This window comes from Cryptomeria japonica, chromosome 7 (genome assembly GCF_030272615.1).
Source record: "Cryptomeria japonica chromosome 7, Sugi_1.0, whole genome shotgun sequence".
Lineage (NCBI taxonomy): Eukaryota > Viridiplantae > Streptophyta > Pinopsida > Cupressales > Cupressaceae > Cryptomeria > Cryptomeria japonica.
In genome coordinates, this window is record NC_081411.1 from 445,876,512 (window position 1) to 445,897,153 (window position 20,642).

Genomic DNA, 20,642 nt, shown 5'->3' on the forward strand with positions numbered 1-20,642 from the left:
TTTATCTTTTTCAGACCTTTTAAACGCTTTGGCAACTTTTCACTAAATTCTCTCAATTTGCCCTTAGGGTCCGAAATTCGGCTCATAAGGCACTTTGGCAATTTTAGCGAATTTAAAGTGAATCTCGGAGCTTTAGAGGTTTTTGGCAACTTAAAGGTAAATTCGGACCTTTTGCCAACTTTGTTAATTTTCGGACCTTTTAGAGGTTTTGCGAACTTTTGCGGATTTTGAAAATTTGACCCCATAGTCCGAAATTCGACCCTTTGGGCGATTTCGCAAACCTTTTAACTTTTCTAAAATTTTAACCCTAGGGTCCGAAATTCGGCCCCCTGGGCGATTTTGCAAACTTTGTAACTTTTCGAACCATAAGCCCATTTTGCCAACTTTTGTGAATTTTCTCTCATTTTGGCCAGGAAGTCCGAAATTCGCCCCTCCTGGGCATTTTGGCGATTTTAAACTTTTCCTCAAGAAGTGCGAGCTTGGGCACTTGAGCGAGTTTGTCAACTTTGGCATTTTGCAACGAAATCCGCTCCTCCTCCTTTCTCAGTTGGCGAAAATCGTCATTCGTTCAAATCTTGTAAACTCTTTAAGAACAAACATCATGCAATCTATCTCATCGCTCTTACGCGAAAAAAAAGGCAACTTTGGGTCCTCATGCGACCTTCAGACGCGCCGTCCTTTGCTTGGTGGGCTTCACCAACCTCTATCATCTTACTCCTATTCAAGGCGATTTCACAATTTTGAACAATCTCTTGGAATTCATGCCCGAGTGCTAGACTAGCCTAATGGAATCACTAGCTTCTTTTCTTTCAACATTATCATTGCCTCAACTTGAACGCGGGCTTGCTCGAAAGGACGCGAGACACTCAAAAAGGGAAAGGGGGACCCTGTCGGCGACAGGGAGCGTGTGCAACGCACAACAAACACCTACTCACTCGTACGGATTGGCCTATGTGTACTAACCGTACGGGGTACGGTATCAATGCTCTGCAATTTAGCTCCCTTGATCGTACGGATCTCCAGCATTCCGTGTCTCTAGTTTGTACGTTGTAGTTGGGGCTCTTAGCTTCGTGTGGTAATCTCGTTACGTCAACACAAACCTGGACTCTCAGGAGCCAACTTTCTCTTGTCTGCTCTAAACCGTACAACGTACGGTATGGACTTAGTCAATCCTTCGACAACTTTACTCTCCGCGTACGGTGACAGTTCTTCGACAACTTTACTCTTGGCGTACAGTGACAATCCTTCGACAACTTTACTCTTGGTTCCTGTGGACTGTATGGTCAATGTACTCTTGGCTCTTATGGGTTGTATGGTCAACTTACTCTCGACTGATTTCCATACAGTGGAATTACTCTTAGTTGATGTGAACCATACGGCAGAATTGCTTTCGGTTGATGTGAATCGTTTAGCGTATAGTATTAACTTCTTCGGGGCATCTCCACAAGGCTCTACGACATCCAATTTCTGATCCTCACCTTGTGAATCTTCTTCATACACCTTAGACACTTCCCCATTCACACTCGACGTCATTTGTTCATACAGTACAGGCTCACTGCTCACTTGGCAATCGTTCGTACAACCCAAACACACCAACGCCGGATGTGCACAAATGAATATCGTACGACGGACTTTGCACTTCCTCAATTTGGCCAATTTGTAGCATGTTACAGTTGGGTTGGAAGACTTCTTAATCCTCCATCTGCTAGTGAAATAATCCATTCAAAGAACTTGTCTCATCCTCATAGCAATTTTCCAATTCAAGCACCCCTTCATTGTTGGGTTCCATGCCTTTCCTCTCTTTGTCCATACCAAACTCTCCACCCTCAGACTTGTTAGATGATGCCAGCTCTTTACTCACCACTCAGTTCCTCAAGTCAATGACGTGCTTCCTCCCATCACTCTCGATCGAGAGTGTGTTCTGCTTCCAGTTATGATTCGCCTTGGCAGTAATCAACCATCCCCTCCCGAGGAGTACATCGTACGCCTTCTTTTGTAACCGGATGACTACAAAGTGCAAGAAAAACTGTTGTGTCCCAATCATTACTTTTTGTGCCATCAATGTTCCCAACGGCTGGATGTTGTGCTGGTTAGCACCTACCAAGTGGAAGGTTGGTGGCCAAAGCTTCGGCTTCCTCAGACATTTCCATGTGTCTTCTGGCAGTACATTTACTCCCGAGCCTCCATCGACAATGGTGTTTGTCAACTTCTTCCCCATTATTTCCATCTTGATGACTGCCAACTTCCTCCGGATGCTCACCATCAACAACATTGGATTACTTGACTCATTCCCTTTGGGTGATGGTTTTCCCGTCAGTTCCTCCTCATGTGGCTTACATTGTTTCTGGATGACTGTGTTGGCAATTGCCATTCTCAGTTGCGGCATAGTTTGAAGGAGGTTTGCCACCTTGATGGGTATGGTTGTTTCTAGCACCTGCTGGACTATTTTCTTCTCTGTCTCCCGCAATGACATACTTGCAGTCCCATTGGAAGTTACTTGTTCCTTCGCCAACACTTGTTCTACTTCGGCTTGTTCCTTTTCCATACCAGAGTTTGAATAGTCAGTAGACAGTCTTAAGAGAATAGAATAGAAGTTAAAGTAGAGTAGGAAGAGAAGGTAGAAATTGTTGCCTAAGTTGTAAATGAACTCCATTTTCATTGAAGTTACGGTGAAGTGTGTTGTTTCTTTACAATGTGCATGGTTTCTTGTTGGATCTTCATGTTAGATGGTAAATAATTAGATTGAATGGAAGAAGTTGTTGAATGTATTCATGTGGAATCTGCCCAATCCATACCACTAGCCTCTTGCTGCTTGTAACTGCTCCTTGTGTGATCAACTGGAATGATATGAGCTTAACTTCGAATTGTTCTACATTCGTTGCTTATGCATTAACTTGAATGGTAATCGATGTTTGATGGTATTGATTTGAACATCCTTGAAACGTGCTTAGAAGATTGCACTGAGCTTGTGTCAAATTGTTCAATTTGATGGTGAGACCTCGCTTAGTAGGATTCCATCTAGCCATTCATTCATCTTCCAATATTCTAGGTCTTAGAATAGACTTTCTCAAACCGTACCTCTTTTACTCTTTTTTTTATCTTCCAATTGAGTAGATAGGACCTAAATTCCAACAAATCAAGCATTCAGACATTCGAATGTAAGTCCCCTTGTGATTCCAGCATAATCACATCAGTGAATGAGCTTATCCACATGTAGTGACCCTACATTCATGAACCTTGGAGTCTTCTCGAGTGATCCTTAAGCTAATCATCCGAGAGATTTTGTTCAAGAGAGGATAAGATACTTTTGGTATTTTATTCTGTATTCGCATGTCCGTAAAAAACACATCAACAAAATTGGCGCTAGAAGGAGGGCAAATCATTGTCAAGCCGCGATCAGTGGAACTTATCAAGTCATATTTAGAGGAGTTATCCAGAGCTTTTACCCTCCTCCGCGCTTAACAGGTACCTCGGCCAACCACCAGATAGTATATATTGCCATGTAGGGGAACCTCGACAATAATGTTGATGTGCTGAACATTTTGGAATGCATTAAAGGATATATTTTCTGCCATATTATTGTGACTGCTACTTAATCAATGCTTTGGATATAATTGTAATTGCTGGTTAGATGTTCTGTATGCATTTACTGTTTATTCCGTGAACGGGAACAACTCACTGTTAGGAGTAAACATTTAGGCGTTGTTGCTGATTCGAATTTCGGAGATCAATATGGCGGTAGGCTGTAACCACTAATGGGCCAACCATTTCAACAACAGTTAATAGTCACTGAAGGTGATACACACGAAGAGCCCACGTAGGCGGAAGCTAGGGAGGATCAACTGACGGAGGATTTGGTGGAACTGTGGGATGTTTCCGTCACTCAGTACGTGCAGAGGGAAGCTCGGGAGAGAGCGGTCCCTGAGGGCACGGTATGTGAGGAACTCACAGTAAATTCTGTCGTGTTTGATCTTCTGGGGAGCCTTCCTAGATTGTTGGCACAAAACCTCATTGAACGGCAAGAGCAGAGGGAAGAAATTAGCCGGGAACGTTGTCGGCAACAAATCTTGCAACAGTACGAAGAAAGGAGCCGTAGGGAAGAGGAAGAGAGGGATATGAGCAGACGTCGTGCCCCTGGCAATTAATGCCCCGACATCCCAACAAAGACCGACGATGTGGCACCAACAGAGGAGTAGGCGAGGGGTCGGTACGAAAATCCCTACGTATCATAGAACAAAACGAGTGGAGATGTTGGCTGAGGGAGATTGTTGAAGGCTTGGAGAGTCCGGAAAAGCAGAGCAAGAGTCGGAGCTGCAGTAGGGAGAGGCAGAAACCGCGTACGTGGAACTAGTTGGTAGAGGTTGCAAGCAACCTATCACTGTCGGACGTAGTGGAGGACGATCTCGCCGACTGGGCCGCTCACTCGATGTCCAGTGAAGAGTCTGGAACTCAGTTTGAGAGTAATCCGTCAGAGCACTCCGACCACGACGAAGGGGTTGTATGGCACCTGCAGGGTGAGGTCGTCGAACTCTTTGAGAATAACCAGTACCGAATTGGAAATCTGTCCCTCAGGGAATACTCAAAAATAGGGGGGTCAAACCCAGAAACCCCGGGAAGGAGGGATTATAGGAGTGAGGATGACCAAACCGCGAAGGACATGGGTGGACGAGTAGAAGGCTCGTGGACGGAGCAATACAGTTCAATCCGGTCGAACGCGTACGGTACCTTCTAGGCATATAATACCTTCCAGGCAACACATAAAACCCTCTAGACGAAGACAATGGCACACACCCAAACAAAAGCTTCCAAGATTCATGGGATACGGGTCGGAGGACCCTGTACGACCCTGCAAGACATGCATAAGCATCTGGGAGGCAAATGGCCAAGACGACCAGGATTACTGGTTGAAGGCATTTCCGACCACCTTTCGAGGGATAGCAATTGACTGGTACACAGACTTTGATGCCTAGCATAAAACATCATGGAATAATTTGAAGAAGGCCTTCGAGGAGGAATTCAAACTCCTACGTGACGACAATGAAATTGTGGCGGAGATTTACAATACCAAACAGGGAAAAAGTGAAAGTGTCCGGGCTTATAACCGAAGGTTGAAGGAACTATTGAACAAAATGGAGAACCAACTGACAGATGGGCTGAAGAAGAGATGGTTTGTCGAAGGGTTGGTACCATCCCTCATGCTGAAGATGAAGGTGGTCCCTTCGCCGTCATATGATGAAGCTTACAATTGAGCGATGGATATTGAAAGCGAGAGTAAAACATTGAAGGGGAAACAAAGGGAAAGTGATGATGATAGTACGGACAGAAGTAGCGACGGCGAGTTCAAAACCGTACAAGCTCTTCGGAAGGACATGTTGCGAATGATGAAGGAGTTGAAGCCTGATAAAGAAAGTGGCAGAGACGGCAAAGAACTTTGGTGCACCGACTGCAAGGCAGAAGGGCATACAAAGGGAACATGTTCAAAGAAAGCTTTTTGTGACATCTGTTAGGTATTGGGCCATTCCACCAAGGAATGTCCGTACAATTTAAAAACACGGAGCGCACAAGTGCTCTATACTCAAGGCGAGCAAGCTACTCCACCAGCCACACCACCTAAATAATCAGCAAACTTGGAGGCTTCACCAAGAGGATATCGCAATAATCGGTGCAGGAACAACCGTTCCAACAATAACATGCCAAGGAGCAAAATTCAGTACGATGCAAAAGGGCGGCCCATGATCAAATGTCGGAAATGTAATGAGTGGGGCCACTTTGCTCGAGAATGTCAGAGCGGGAACAATGGTGGAGGTTTGCTATGCAAATGGTGTGGTCCTGGAAACCATGAGGACACAGACTGCTCGAAATAGAAGGGAGTAAATATGTTGGATGTGAAGGAGCCAAACAAGGAGGTATTGTCAATCACAAGATTGCAAAGTAAGAAGGCGGTGTACCCCGATCCTCTTACAGAGAAGGAGAGACTCCGAGAAGCAAAGGCCGATGTGGAATGGGCGATGGCGGAAGAACGGACGGCCTCACACAATACTGCCAGTACCCCACGTCGGTTAGAGTCTGAGAAAACTATCATCAAACAGATGTTGCAAACCACCATACTCGTCCGAGTGTCTGACCTTCTGTAGACAATGCCTCAATTGAAGATGGCGCTTACAAACGTAGTTGGTGAAAACATTGCCAACCAAGGACACTGTCAGATGACAACAAAACCATCTGGCATAGATCCCATGGCAGCAACAAAATTACCTAGTACGTCTGCTACAAACCCCATGCTGTTCACCGTAAGCATTGGTTGGAAGCCGACCGTAGTAGAGATGGAGATAATGGGACAAAAATCGATGAACACCATTGTTGACGGTGGTTCCGGAGTGAACGTGTTACCAGAGGAGACATGGAGGGGTCTGGGCAAGCCAACTCTCTGGCCACCAACATTCCACCTGGTCGGTGCCGACCAGCATGGAATCAAGCCCCTAGGGACACTAATGGCACAAAAAGTTGTTGTCGGTACCCAACACTTCTTCCTTCACTTTGTGGTCATACCATTGGAGAAGAATGCCTATGATGCCCTTCTAGGAAGGGGTTGGCTGATTATGGCGAAGGCGAACCACAACTGGAAGAAAAACACACTCTCCATCGAGAGTGAAGGCCAGAAGTACATGATCGACTTGAGGAATCAAGCCGTAAGCGAGGAATTGGCGTCGTCTGATTCAGACGCAGATGACTCGAACAATTGGGAATGGGGTTCACAGAATGACAGGGAAAGGATGGAACCTGATGATGAGGGGGTTTTGGAACTGGAGGGATGCTTAGAGGATGAAACAAGTTCCCTCGCCGCGCTCTTCCATTGGCAGATGGAAGAATATGAAGTATTTCATCCCGATTGCCACATGTTGTATATCTGCGAGATCAGGGAATCAAGTGCAGGTATGGAAGATGCAACTTTTCCTCCAGAGTATGGGGAGTACCGTGAGGGGGTAGCCCGGGTGGATGATACACCCGCGCATTGGTTCGAACGGGATAAATTCATTAAGTACGAGGAGTCCAATTTGAAGAAAGTGAATTTGGGGAATGATGCTGATCTGAAAGGTAATCCTGGTAGGGGACGATTGGTACCCCGTGTTGAAAGCGGCGGCATTTAAAATTTTCCTGGAGTACAAGGATGTGTTCGTGTGGACGTACAAGGACCTGAAAGGGATACCCTCGGAATTGTGTGTACATAGAATACCTCTCGTACTGGGTGCCCAACCCGTATGAAGGAGGCCGTTGAATATTAAGAACTATGCAACAAAGGTAAATGAAGAAATTGAGAAGATGGAGGCCGGAATCATCTTTAAGGTAGAAACCAGCGACTGGGTATCGCCAATTGTCATCTCCCTAAAGAAGGAAGCAAATCGGATCAGTATATGTGTGGACTTCCGATGCTTGAATGTTGTGACTATCAAGGACCCGTTCCCAATTCTGTTCACTGACAACATTTTGGAGGAGGCAGCAGGCCACGAGATTTACTCGTTCCTGGACGGATTTTCTGGATACAACCAGATCAGCATTGCCAAAGAAGATAAATTGAAAACAACATTTATAGTGGAGGATGGAGTATATGCATACAATCTCATGCCGTTCGGACTATGTAATGCTTCGACCACCTTCCAGTGGATTATATTGCACATCTTTGACGGGATGTCGGTTGGAAGCTTCAAGGAATTTTTGGATGATTGGTCTATTTACAGCAAGCAGGAAACTCATTTGAATGCACTCGGGGAGTGCATGGAGAGGTGTAGGCAGGCCCGATTGGCCCCGAATCCCAAGAAGTGCCGATTCATGGTATCACAAGGTAAGCTGTTGGGGCACATTGTGTGCAAGGAAGGGCAGAAGACGGACCCCGACAAGGTAGGGGTAATTGTAAACATGCAGAGTCCGACGGATGTCACAGGGGTAAAATCCTTCCTAGGACATGTCAGCTATTATAGGAGATTTATTAAGCCTCCTAGGAGGTAGGCGATCAAGCCTAGAACAACAAACTACAACAAACTGACCCAAACACATTATGCACGCATCTCAAAGCACTCAGCCACATGGTACGGCCAGCTAAGGGGGCGATTTGCTAAAATAAAATCCAAGACACTAATTTAAGTTCTATAAACTCACAAAATGTATCGCCTAAACCAGACAGAGAGATAGAAGAAATACCCAGAACGAGAAGAATAACACAATGACTTACGAATATAAATCTTCTTCAGCACACCACACGAACAACAACCTGAACACTCTAAAACACTTCCAAAGATCTAAAAACAATACTGAAAACTGCAATATTATCTTCAATCCACTCCTCTAAGATGAAGAGCAGGCTCTGGCTCGACTAGTTGGTATATTGCAAGCAAGAAATCAAGCAATGGCTAGGAGGTAAGCGTTCCCCAAAGCTTCACTCTACATTTTGACAACACTTCATTATAATATTTGCTCAAAGATCCCAAAACAAGAGACCAACACTCTTATTTATAGCTTTTTGTGTCTCCAAATTCAAATTCACATTTCCTCCAAATGGACGCCAAACCCAAATGCACTTTCACTTCATATTATTTTGAAATTTAAATTTCATTTCTCATTTTCCCCAAATCGACCTTCACTAAGAGGCAAATATACTTTATAAAAATATCAATAAAACATAATGTGGCATCCAAAGGTGATAAAGTGCATTATATTGTAAAATCAACTTATTCCTCCTTAGGCGTCCAATATGAATAAGTGAAATATATAGCAAAATTAACTTGTTTCTCCCTTAGGCATCCATTATGCCTTAGCTAATATTTCACTTAATAAAACATTTTTCCTAAACAAGGAATCGCCCAACATAAGCACTTGTTTACACATTTTAAAAAATTAAAATCTTTAATAAAATATTTTTAAGATGGACGCCTCCAAAAAGCAGAATTAACTTAAGTCATTTAATTAATAAATGACTAGGTCCATTTGATCTTATAATCAAGCTGAAGAAGCTGAATTCAATAGCCTCTGCTGCACTGGCTCAACCCAAAACCCTAAAAATAGTAAGTGTCTCCAAACTCCGTTACGGCACAAACCGAGAAGCAACTGTCACTTACTAAAAATAACATACTACTAAAAATAGTGTGTCCAAATGCAATTTAATCACATATTGAGCAGCTGTCACAACTTACTAAAAATAGTAAGTCTAGAAAAATCTTCAGATTCGTTTGCATGTCACACCATCACAAGGCTCTCTAAAAACCCCAAAAAACCCAGAAAATTAAGCTGTCCTTGCCCCCAGTTTCTAGAAATAGTTAGTTTACCAAACTCGACTGATTGCTATGCATGTATAATCGTTGCAAAGATATTTGAAATCCCAAAAGGAATCCAGAATCAAAACTATAAAACTCCAACATGCAAGCCAACAAAATTGCTAAAACATCCTCCTAGAAAATAGGAAATCCTAATTTTGCCTTTGACGGACCAACAGGTCTCGGAATTGGCCAACAGACCCCAAAACAAACTAGAGCAGAAAAGGGGACATTACACCATTTCATCAAGTATTCCACAACAAAGAAAGAGGAAGCATCAATCTGCCAGCCCACCAGCTTGTAGCTAGCTAGCTTGCAATGACAAGACAATTATTATAGTTTCATCCTCATCCAGCGAGGACACTACTCTCGAGAACAACAATTCTAGTTCGAGCTTAGAGTAATAGGACTCGATAGAAGAAGCATATTCAGTACTAGTGCGACCACCATCTCCACCTCTGATGAAGGCTGTTGTCGGGAGAGATGTCATGGGCAATGTTGGATTTGCACTTGCCATACTCCCGCTCACTGCACAGATACTCTAGTCCAACACGTCGCCGAAAATTACTATTCAGGAGGGTGTCTAGGAAGCCATGTCAGTGGCCATTATGGCAAGATTGAGGGTTCTAGTTACGATAGTGCTAGATACGGTGCCAGTGCTAGTTGCCACAATGGTGTCAATTGCTGCTACCACAGAGTTGCCAGTTGCCTCTGACGCCACAACCACACCATCAGAGAAGGGAGGAGAAGTTATAGGGGTGGATACTTGGCTTCGTAAGTTCTAGGTGATACCCATCGCCTCTTCACCACACCAGCAAGCGTCTTGGAGGATTTGTAGTTAATCTAAGGGGCAGAAGTCAAGCACTTGGCCATTGAAGGATAGATGGAGCAGGAAACAGTTGCAGGGAAGTGGGAAGTAAAATTGTGGAGCTTGTAGAGATAGTGCAGGTGGAGACTGATGACCCTAGTGGCCATGGCATGCAAGAGGTTGCCACTACTTCCAAACCAGTTAAGGCTAAGGCTAACGCCAAGGCACCAGAGGGTGAGGATTCTGACAATTCCAGTGAGGATGACCCAAAGCCTGCATATTCAAATTTCAAAACCAGATCTTCATGATGTCTTGGTATGATATAGTGGTACCTATTCGAATTGGAGGATGTTTCTTTGGTCACACATGAGGTGGCAGAACTTTTCCAATAAATGGACATTGTTCATGCACCACTGGTGGCTAATGAGGCAGAGAAGATTCTCAGTTTTATGTAGATAAATTGTGAAAAGGAGTTCTTCCATGGACGGTCTGCTATGAAGACCCCTATGATGTAGGTTGCATGGTATTGGGTAGGCATGGCATAGTGTTCTCGACACTCCCTATTATGGAGATTTGCTTCTGGTATGTTTTCTACCGGTTGAAGAGAGCAAACACTTCCATATAGGAAGTTGAGATAGTGAAGGTGAATGCAGTCACCTAGGTGGAGGCTGCCAGGAAAGAGTTATCTGCTCGGATGACCATTTCCCAGGAGCAACTTGCTCACTAAACTCAACTTACCAACACTGAGTGAGAGTGCTGTATGGCTTTGGAGGCACAACTGTTGGAGCATGAGGATCAATTGGAGCAGCAGAAAATTGCCTTGGCGGGAAAGGATGTGAAATTAGCAGAGATGGAGGAGCGCCAAGAAGCCTTGTCTCGAGAATTGGAGAGGTCCAATTAAGATTTGATGGAGGCAGTGCAAATGGTGAAGAGGTCATGAGAGTGAGAGCTCGTGGCAGAAGGAGACCTAAGGATCTGCATGGAGCAAGTGCAACAACGTCTTCACCAATGGCTCTCCACCTCCGGGGCCTCATACATTCCGATGTCCTTTACTTGTCTAGGGACTTCCTCTCACCCTACTTGTTAGTGATTTGTTGTTGTACATAGCCCCAATTTTGCTTTTGTTGTTTGGAAGACAACTTTTTAATTAATTATGTTGTAGTTGGTAATGTAATGTCATTTGTTCCCGAATGGGTAGTTGTTGGCAATTCTTGGCAGTTGGCAATCTTAACCAAATGCCAGACACTTTTTTGTACTCATTTGTGTCTCGGGAACCGATTATGATTTTTGTATACACATTGCATATGGTGATGAATGCAATATCTTTTTGAAGACTATATTGTGTTCCGCGTTGATATATTGCGTTGTGTTATATTCTGGAAATGATTTTTGTTTACTTTGCATAGTAATTAAATAGTTCCCTATGGAGTAAACACTTAGAAAATTGTGTAGTTTTGCACTGTTTTTTTAGACTTGCTTGAGTGTAGTGTTATTTCAAATGCAACTGCTGATTTAATTGTTCTTTGCAGATTGACAATACTTAATTGCTAGAATTTGAATAAGTTCATTACACAAGCAGCTTAGTAAATGTACCAAACTCGACTTGAAAATTAATCTTTTTAATTTGAGTTTAACTAGAGCTGAGTACACACAATAAATAGTTTCAGATTGCAACACAGAAATTATATTTCATCTAGCTGACTTTAAAGAGGTTGATATATATTGAGACCATGAACTTTAAGCTCCTTTCACTTATGCCCCTAACTAAAATTGGTGTCAAGGACGCGCTCACCTAGAAGGACCTCGATGAGATTACTTAGAGTCTGATTTGTGATTGTAGCGTGCTCACAATGCTCTCTTGTTCATTGTTTCAGACCAACACCATTCTACAAACTGCCCGAATTCACCCAAAAACAAGATAAATATACCAATAGATGAAAACATATAAATGTCCAACAATGGAAAGATGAGAATCATGCTCAGCTGCAACAAGGAATTAATTGATTCCAATAGCTATTTTCAATGCCCAAATCCATGCATGAAAATCCTCACAAAGGCATTCAACTTATGAAGAGTCCTAATCACCACTTTCTAGCCTAGCAATTGAGAATGTCCAACATTAGCAATAAGTTTTAGTTTGCCCGGTTTAAAATAATTCCAATGGCTAGCTGAATTGATCTAGTTAAATGCTCCACAATTCAGAAGTTTAATACCCAAAACAATGCATAAGGAGGCGTCCTAAATCTGCATCCCAAACTTCACACGCCATGCAAGGTCAACCAATCACTTTAAGCCCAAACATCTCATTTAATGGTTATTTGGATGCAAGAAAGCCATTGACTTGTTGTTTTCTCATGCCTTGCCCATGCAATAGTCATGCCAACATGATATATGTTTTTAGTGGCCAACAATGCTATCAATGGCCCAACAAAAATAACTTTGAAACCCACACCTTCACGTTAATATCGCCAAAGTAAATTGCACATTCTGATATTCATTCAATCATGGCGTCCAAACTCTGCCTGCAACTTTAAATCCTTTTAACTTAGAAATTTGTCTTGTCCAAGACCTCACAAATTTCGCACTCTTCAATCGAACGTACAAAGCTCTCTTTCACACAAACCTAAAACTTAGAATGAGCCACACCACATTAACTAGGGAGGATCTTTCACCACTGTGATAAATCTTCTCCAAGAGGGTTTCCGTGTTCTAGAAGGCTGAGATGGATCAAGTTCAATCCCACGGAACCACAAGGGTTTCACCGAAGAGAAATCAAATAATTTGCATAATGCAAATGAGCTCAAAAAAATTCCTTATGTTATTTTTTCTCACTGAAAATTTCAGAAGACATAAAAATAAATTTTTAATTACAATTCTCCTTTTTGGCCTTAAAAAACCTTTTATAAAAATAATAATAATATTTTATATGCAAGGCCCCAATTTTATGCATCCATGATTTAAAACTTTTCATCCCCTTTCAAACGAGCTATTATCTAAGGTGTTTTTTTTGAATTATTTTGATTAAAATAAGCAAACTTACTAAAATAATTAAATTAGAGCCAATAATACAGTTGAGTTGTGGAAACTGTCAAAAAGTATTGGAATCGAAATCTGACTACAATGGAAATATAATGATGATAAATAAACGAAGATAAGGGCCAACTAGGTGGCTTACTATAAGTAGATGCTTTCTCCAAAAATCTTGTAGAACAGACCAGAAATTAGAATTCACTTTGGAAAGTGTCATAAGAGTCCTCTAGACCAACTATGTTCATCACCAACTTGAAACAACCCCTCTATGAAGGCTGACTCTCACCAAGAAGGTTGGATTTAATTGCAATGCTAGAGAAACCAAAAATTGGGACATTAAAGAAACATCACCACTAGCACTACCAACTATAGAGGTCATATGGATAGCTGATTGTGCTGACATTGGCAACCGCCTAGACCTTGATGTCGCCTCCATATGCAATCTATGACACCTTCTCCTCTCATCCTCCTTTATCTCTATACAAAGCTTCATCCCTTCTCTTCTATAGTCCAATAGATGACAATACACTCTTGTGTAGATCCATCCGAAATCACTTTACAAATGTGACACACACAATGTAGTAACCCGTATTTTTCTTTTTATCATTTTCTAGTGCTGTCACAAATTGAAGAACAAATCTTTGGAACTAAAGGGGCCTTTTACATAAGTTTTTAGAACACCAGAAGGGCATTCAAATGAATTTCGAGGCTGTTCACCTTCATCCATACCACTCCCACATTTTGACGAACCTCCAAGTTGGCTTTCATTTGTTTCTTCCACCTTATCATGCCCACTACTCTCACTATTGCTGCTCATGTTTCGTTTTGCGAATCAATATACAAGTGGTATTTGGAAATTGAAAATAGAAAAAAATAAAAATCATTAAATTGAAAAATAATGAATAAATGGAAGTCTAACATACCTCTTTCATTTCTCTTGGTAATTGCTGCCTCACTCCTCACCTCTGTTGCTAACCAATGCTGGGTTTTCCAGCTGCACCCTCAAACCTTGCTGGCTTGTCTTTCTAATTTGGCTGCAATAAAAGTTTCATATGGATTCCTTCTTTTGTTGTGTTAGTGCTTAGATGAGTGTGGGGGCCCGCAAATAAAATATTAAATTTCTACAATTAATGATGTGCTTTTTTTAAAAAAAAATTGCAACCTAGAGTTGTGGGGATGACTAACTGTCCGTGGGACAGTTGAGGGCCTGCTAAGATGTCCTTGGCCATCCCCATGACGTTTTCTTGTCTTCTCGATGTATGAAAGACATTTCTTGATTTTTTGTTTGGTTTGGGGACAATAAGGAAACATCATCAAGCCCTCCCCTTTTCCCCGAATCGTCCCTGATGCAGATATGCTTCAAAAAAGTCCTAGAGATGCATACCCATAGAACATAGAATAATTTTGCTGTACACATGTTTTGAATATTCTATTTTAAAAAAAAATACTTGTCGGAAAACAGAATAAATAAATATAAGTGTTGGAAAATTTGAAGAAAATTATTTGTGGCAAATTGTTGGGAATTGAGAGGAAGGTATATTTCACTTTCCAGTGGCTCATTGTGTGGTTCAATTGAGATTATTCATTTATCTAATCATTCATTGTGTGATTTGGTTGAAATTGGTCTTCTCCTTTGATGGATGGAGGGATTTAGTTGAGATTGGTCATGTCTTTGATGATTGATTTTTTGGATTCATTTGAGGCTGTTCGTGCCCCAATTATTGATGGTGACATTTAGTTGATGCTATTCATGTTATTGGCGATTGTTTATGGTGTGCAATTATGATTATTTTTGTTCACCTTGATTGGTGTTCGTGTTCAATTAGGGTTACTAATGTCCTTGATCATAGATTGTGGGGTTCACTTTAAGATTCTCATGATTCTCATGTTCCTAATGATTAATTAGGTTCAGTTGAGATCAACCAGAAAACATCAGTTTTTGAATCCATAGGCATGGTTGCTTATGTCAGATACTGAAATGTTAAAAAATTTAACTGCAACAAGATTGTCAAGTGATTGGAGGCTTCGAAAGACATTTGTTTATTAGAGCTCTAATATTTGTGGGATTTGGGTGGTGTATGTTAAAGTCACCTTTACAAGAATATCCAATATTTAATAAGATTGTTCTGTTTGCTAGATTTGAGCTAGATTGAGGAGAATCTTGGTTTCATTCATGAATTAGGGATGCTCTGTGGCTATGAATGCCACAAGGTGTCCATCATTAGACATTGTGTTCAGGGATGGTCTTCTGCTAGCCTAGATCCACTGGATTTGATTACTGATTTGGGTGTTTACATGCTGGTACCATTGAAGTTAAGAGTTATTGTCTTGTGCTCTGCTATTGTATGCTTATATCCCATTTGGATAAATCTGTAATATTGAGTACAAACCAAATGCTCAAGACGCTTCTCATTTGTTTTAATGGACAATGCTTTTTTTCGATTCAGTAACACTCTAGCCTTTTAATCGTTCATGTCTTTCCATCATTTAAGAGTGGATGCTTTTTTAACTTGTTGGAAGATAGTTCTCACATTTACTTATCGAAGTGAATTAAAGCAATAATTTCATTTTTTATTATTTTTATGCAAGGGATTTTATGTAACTTTTGTATTCATTGATGATTGATAGTATTTAAGCAAATTGTTATTTCTTGATCTTGCAGTCTCTTCTTTTTAGAATCCAATTTGTAAAGAGAATGCAAAGCATAAGCACGTGTACATGTTTTAACACCTATGATTTCTTTTATGGTGATGAGCAATAGTTCATCCCATCTTGTCCATTATGCTTTTCTGTTCCATCTTTTCATTTGTTTATAAAGTTTAACATGGCATAGAAAAAGTGTAGGAGCATTGAGGAGTCAACATAGGACATACCTATTTTATTTGACAGTGTAATATGAAAAATAGCCATTTGGTGCCAAATGCTAGAGACTTTTTTGTTGTTGTGATTCTTCCATGGTTATAGCTGAATTTGTTGATTTTCTATAGGTGTATTAGAATCACCTCATTTTTTCAAGTGATTTGCTATAGCCTATAGGTATATTGTGTTGCTTTTTTATAAAGTTCTCAAGTGATTTTATACTTCTTACAGCTATAGCATTTTGTATTGATTTGCAGTGTTGGAAGTGGCATCATTCTGGTTTTGGTTGCAATATTTGTTCGATCATTTGATTGTATTCTTCCTAAACAAGATGCTTGGCACCCCATTGTTTCTGGGTTGAAACACAAAAGAGATGTATCTTGGAAGCTTTTTATTTTGCAGGTAGTCCTTTTTTTATAATGCTATTTTCTTGTACATACTCTGTAGGTTCTTTTTTTTTGTTACATCACGTGTTAACCCTTTTTACAGGTATTTTTGGTGATACTATCATCTGGGATGGTCTGGATATCTACCACTTATAGAGCTCAAAGAAGACAACTTTTGCTATTTCATCAACTTATAAACTGGTCGTTGGCTGGTCTCTCCTTCCCCTTCTCCAAGCATTTTTCTTGTTCTATGACATAGTATATGCTTATCAATGTGTTGTGTCCTAAAATCTGAAATGTTGAAAGAATATCAAATAGTTTCCTTCGACAAGTTGTTGATGTAGAAATGACTTACTAAACTAGTTTTGCTAAATTAGTTTGAGAATGATATGTTATGATTTTGGAAAGTTGGTCACAATTGCAGATGCCAATGCAAACCATTCATGAAGCTGCTTTTGTTTTCAGTCATATTTCAATATTACCTGTATGTATAATAGTCATTAGAGCTGACAACATAATTTGTATAAAAGAATGCAGCACTGTTAGAAAGAACCATACAACTAATAAGCAACCGGCTTTGTTGCATTTATCAAAATGCATTGCTTGTCCAAGCATGTTATGGATGTAGGAATAAAGTAAGTGATCTAAAGACTATAATTGAAAGAATTTGGAACTTTTTTTATCACCATAGATCAATCCAATACATAATAGGTGTCTACATATAATAATATTCTCTCACAAATGTATAAAAAATGTAGGCTATCATGCGCTTATGTTGCATGCCAAGATAAGATACAACGCCTATTTTACTGTTATCTCACTAACACAATGCATGAGGGTTTATTGATTCCTAATGCAGGTCAGCAACCTTTTCAACTACTTTGCATATTAAAATGCAAGTTAAATGTGAAATGAGGGTGTTTGAATGGCTAGCAGAATCACTTGAGAATTGATATTCTTCAGCATTAGAGATTCATAGGTTGATTATAAGCTTCATGTGTACATATTCATCCTAGGTCATGTTGTTTAGGTATGTTAGACTAATTAAATTCGCACCTTTGGGAAAATATGAAGTCATGTAATACATGTGATGGGTAAAAATTTAAAATGATCCTCACTTAAAGGAATTTTGGACATATCCGTATTTTGTGTTGGTACATGTATGCACATTGAAGATGGAGGTTTTTATGGTAATGGAACAAATCTCATACTCCCAAGATACCTACTTCCTAATTCATTATGTGTCTTATGTCCATTATGTGATTTGCACTTCAATTTCACAATTGTATTAGCACTGCATGGACTTTGAGACTTATCAAAGATTTGGTTTAGACAAAATAATGTTGAAGGAAAATCAAGGTTTCTTTGTTATCATCACTATGCGATTTAACAAAGTCCATCAATGCCAAATGAGGAACCATGAGTTCCCAAGCTCTCGTTCAGGCCATGCTCACAACTTTTTTCCAAGAATCAACACTTAAAAGGTGGAATGTGCTGGGACTCAATTCCGTAGTGCAAAATGTTGCTCAAGTCCTTTCCCTTTTGTGTGTCTTGACCATACTTGGCTCCACATTCATAATTGGTTTAAGAAGTCTTAGGTGGGTCTCCGTTGGTCAAAATTTCTTATGAGTATCCATTGTTATTCTCCATATGCCTGTAATGTGTTGTAATTGTCAAAATGCCCAAAAATGTCAAGTGATGTGGATTATAGGTGTAAATATATAAGTTTGTTGAAAGTGTTGATGTTGTAAAAGTTTCCTTGCCAAGCATGCCTTTCTGCCCACCTTGGTTCCCTTTGTTCCTTGTTGGGATATTGGATTTCCGAATCTTAGCATGACATTTACTCTTTCACTACCTTCACTTCACTTTTCCTTTATATTGGTCAGTTCGTCAAACTTCCCTCTCCTTAGGTACCTGTCATGAGGTAGTCCCAAACCTCAACCCTTGACATTTTCTATTGCATTTTCTCATTGGAGTTGAACCTTCACTTTCCCCCTTTTTAGATGCCTTAATGGCATGACATCATCATCAGCCCCGAACCCCAACAATTTGACTTGAGGCACAAACCTTGAGTCATCCTGATCCTTGAAGTTTGACACTCTTGCCATTTTTCACTAACATACTCACCTAATCTCTTGCATGTCCAAAGGACTGATTATGAGGTAGGGTTGATGTCATCACGATCAAAATTAGGGTTTTCTTGCCTAGAAATCATTGTTTCTCAAAATGGGTGTGGATTTTCATGCAATGTAAAATTCCTCAACTAAGAGTTGTTTGCAAATGAATGAAAATTCCAGAACATATCAAAAACTCATCTATTGATTAAACACAATTTCTGTTCATTAGGAACCTTTATATTTCTGTTATGAACACAACAGTACAATATCTGAATTGAAATTACAGAGAAATACCCATTCGCTAACCAGAACTTATTACTAACACTCGCAAAAAAAGTTGGCAAATATAAAATTATTCTATCATCAACAGTTAAGGTTCTAATTGGTGCACCTGGAGAAACCACAAAATTTCCTATTTATTGATGAAGAAGATTTGAAGATGCCCAACCAACTTGATTAATATATATCAATTTCGCCAGATAGAACGAAGTCATACTTATTAAATATATTTTGGTTGCAAATCTACTACTGGAACATTCACGGATATACTGATTGGCATAGCATAGGAATTCCACGGCCAGTAATTGCTGGAGGTTTCAGTTATAAGATGCGTTTCCGAACATAAATGATTCGCATACAAAACCAAATATACAATGCGAAGTTCAATACCATATCCCACGACGAAACTCCGAAGGAATTTATATGTAAATACCACTACGTCTGGAAATGCCGCCACGGTATGTTTGCTTTCCACACCAAACATTTGTCACGTTACTCCGCTACACAGTACACTTCCTTGCTTCTAACGAAAGTGCAATAACAATCATTCAACCCGTTATCCCATCAATGGTGTCATTGGACCAGATTCCGCTGTGATATATTTTCGAATCTGCAGCAAACAAAGTCACAGCACCACACTCGAAGGAGATAATAACGTTTTCTGGAAGTGGCTTCAACGTGCCGGTTCCTTCATCGTGTAGACCAATAGGCCAGAAGCTAATGTCTGACGAAAAGTCGGATAGCTAAGCATTCAATTTCTCACGCAGAGAAATTATCAAATTCATTCGTAACTTTTGTAAAAATTCCCGATATACTTCATTGCCAACAACACCTCCATTTAAAGTGAATTTAGAAAGGAATCCGTTCCGTGAAGAACTGTTTGGAAACCAACCCAATAACTTATTCCATTTCAAAATAAACAATAGTTTATTGGCTTATTGATTATTTTATATTAGTGAAGAAATACTGAAATACTAATATAAAATAATTAACCTGAGAATAATTTATTTAATTATTAATTAATTTATATTAATGAAATGGATAATTAATATAATATTCTAGTTGAACTTAAACTAGAATTTTTTAGGGGACGTTACAGTCTCCCCTGCCTCATGTTGCTTGCCCACAAGCAACTGTAGATTCGAATGCTCAAGAACACTTGCATTTTCCCATGTGGCGTCGTTAGGAGGCAAATTTTTTCATTTGATAAGGTATTCTCGGATTGTCCTGTTCCGCAAGTGCCTGTCCCTGGTATCCAGAATAACTTCAAGTATCATCTCTAACTTACTGTCTTCATCCATTGGTGGTAAATCCTCGGAAACTGTCACTTGCTGACCCAAAGCTTTTTTGAGACAAGATACGTGAAATACATTGTGTATCTTGCTATCCGCTGGCAAAGCGAGTTCATAGGCAACTGCTCCAACTTTTCAAACAACATGATATGGTCCATAAAACTGGGGTTTCAATTTCTCAGCCCCACTATGCTTGATAGATGACTGCCGATACGACTGTAACCTGAGATACACCAAGTCTCCAACATCAAAGTGGCGTTCAACTCGCTTTTTATCTGCATAAATTTTCTGTTGATTCTGTGCACATTGCAAATTTTCCTTGAGTGCTGCCAAAATATCTTGGCTTTCCTGAAGCCAATCACGAGATTTAGGAACATTACTTTGATCAAAAGCAAGGTCAAGAAAAGAGAGTACATCATAGCCATATAATGCTTTGAAAGGAGTCATACCAATTGACATATGAAATGTAGTATTATAACAATATTCACCCAAATATAACCAACAAACCCAAGCTTTTTGATGTCCTGCTACGTAGTTACGAAGGTAACCTTCTATCCACTTGTTCA

General features: G+C 40.3%; 1 protein-coding gene across 3 annotated transcripts in view; it reads left to right on the forward strand.

Annotated features, from left to right (window-relative positions):
• LOC131030393 (GPI ethanolamine phosphate transferase 1) overlaps nt 1-20,642 on the forward strand; it is a 246,115-nt gene that overhangs the window by 131,323 nt on the left and 94,150 nt on the right. For all 3 annotated transcript variants that reach the window (XM_057961198.2, XM_057961200.2, XM_057961197.2), the window contains exons 11-12: nt 16,260-16,404; nt 16,492-16,600. In XM_057961198.2, the coding sequence (XP_057817181.2) occupies nt 16,260-16,404; nt 16,492-16,600 (254 nt within the window). The remainder of the gene's footprint in view (nt 1-16,259; nt 16,405-16,491; nt 16,601-20,642) is intronic.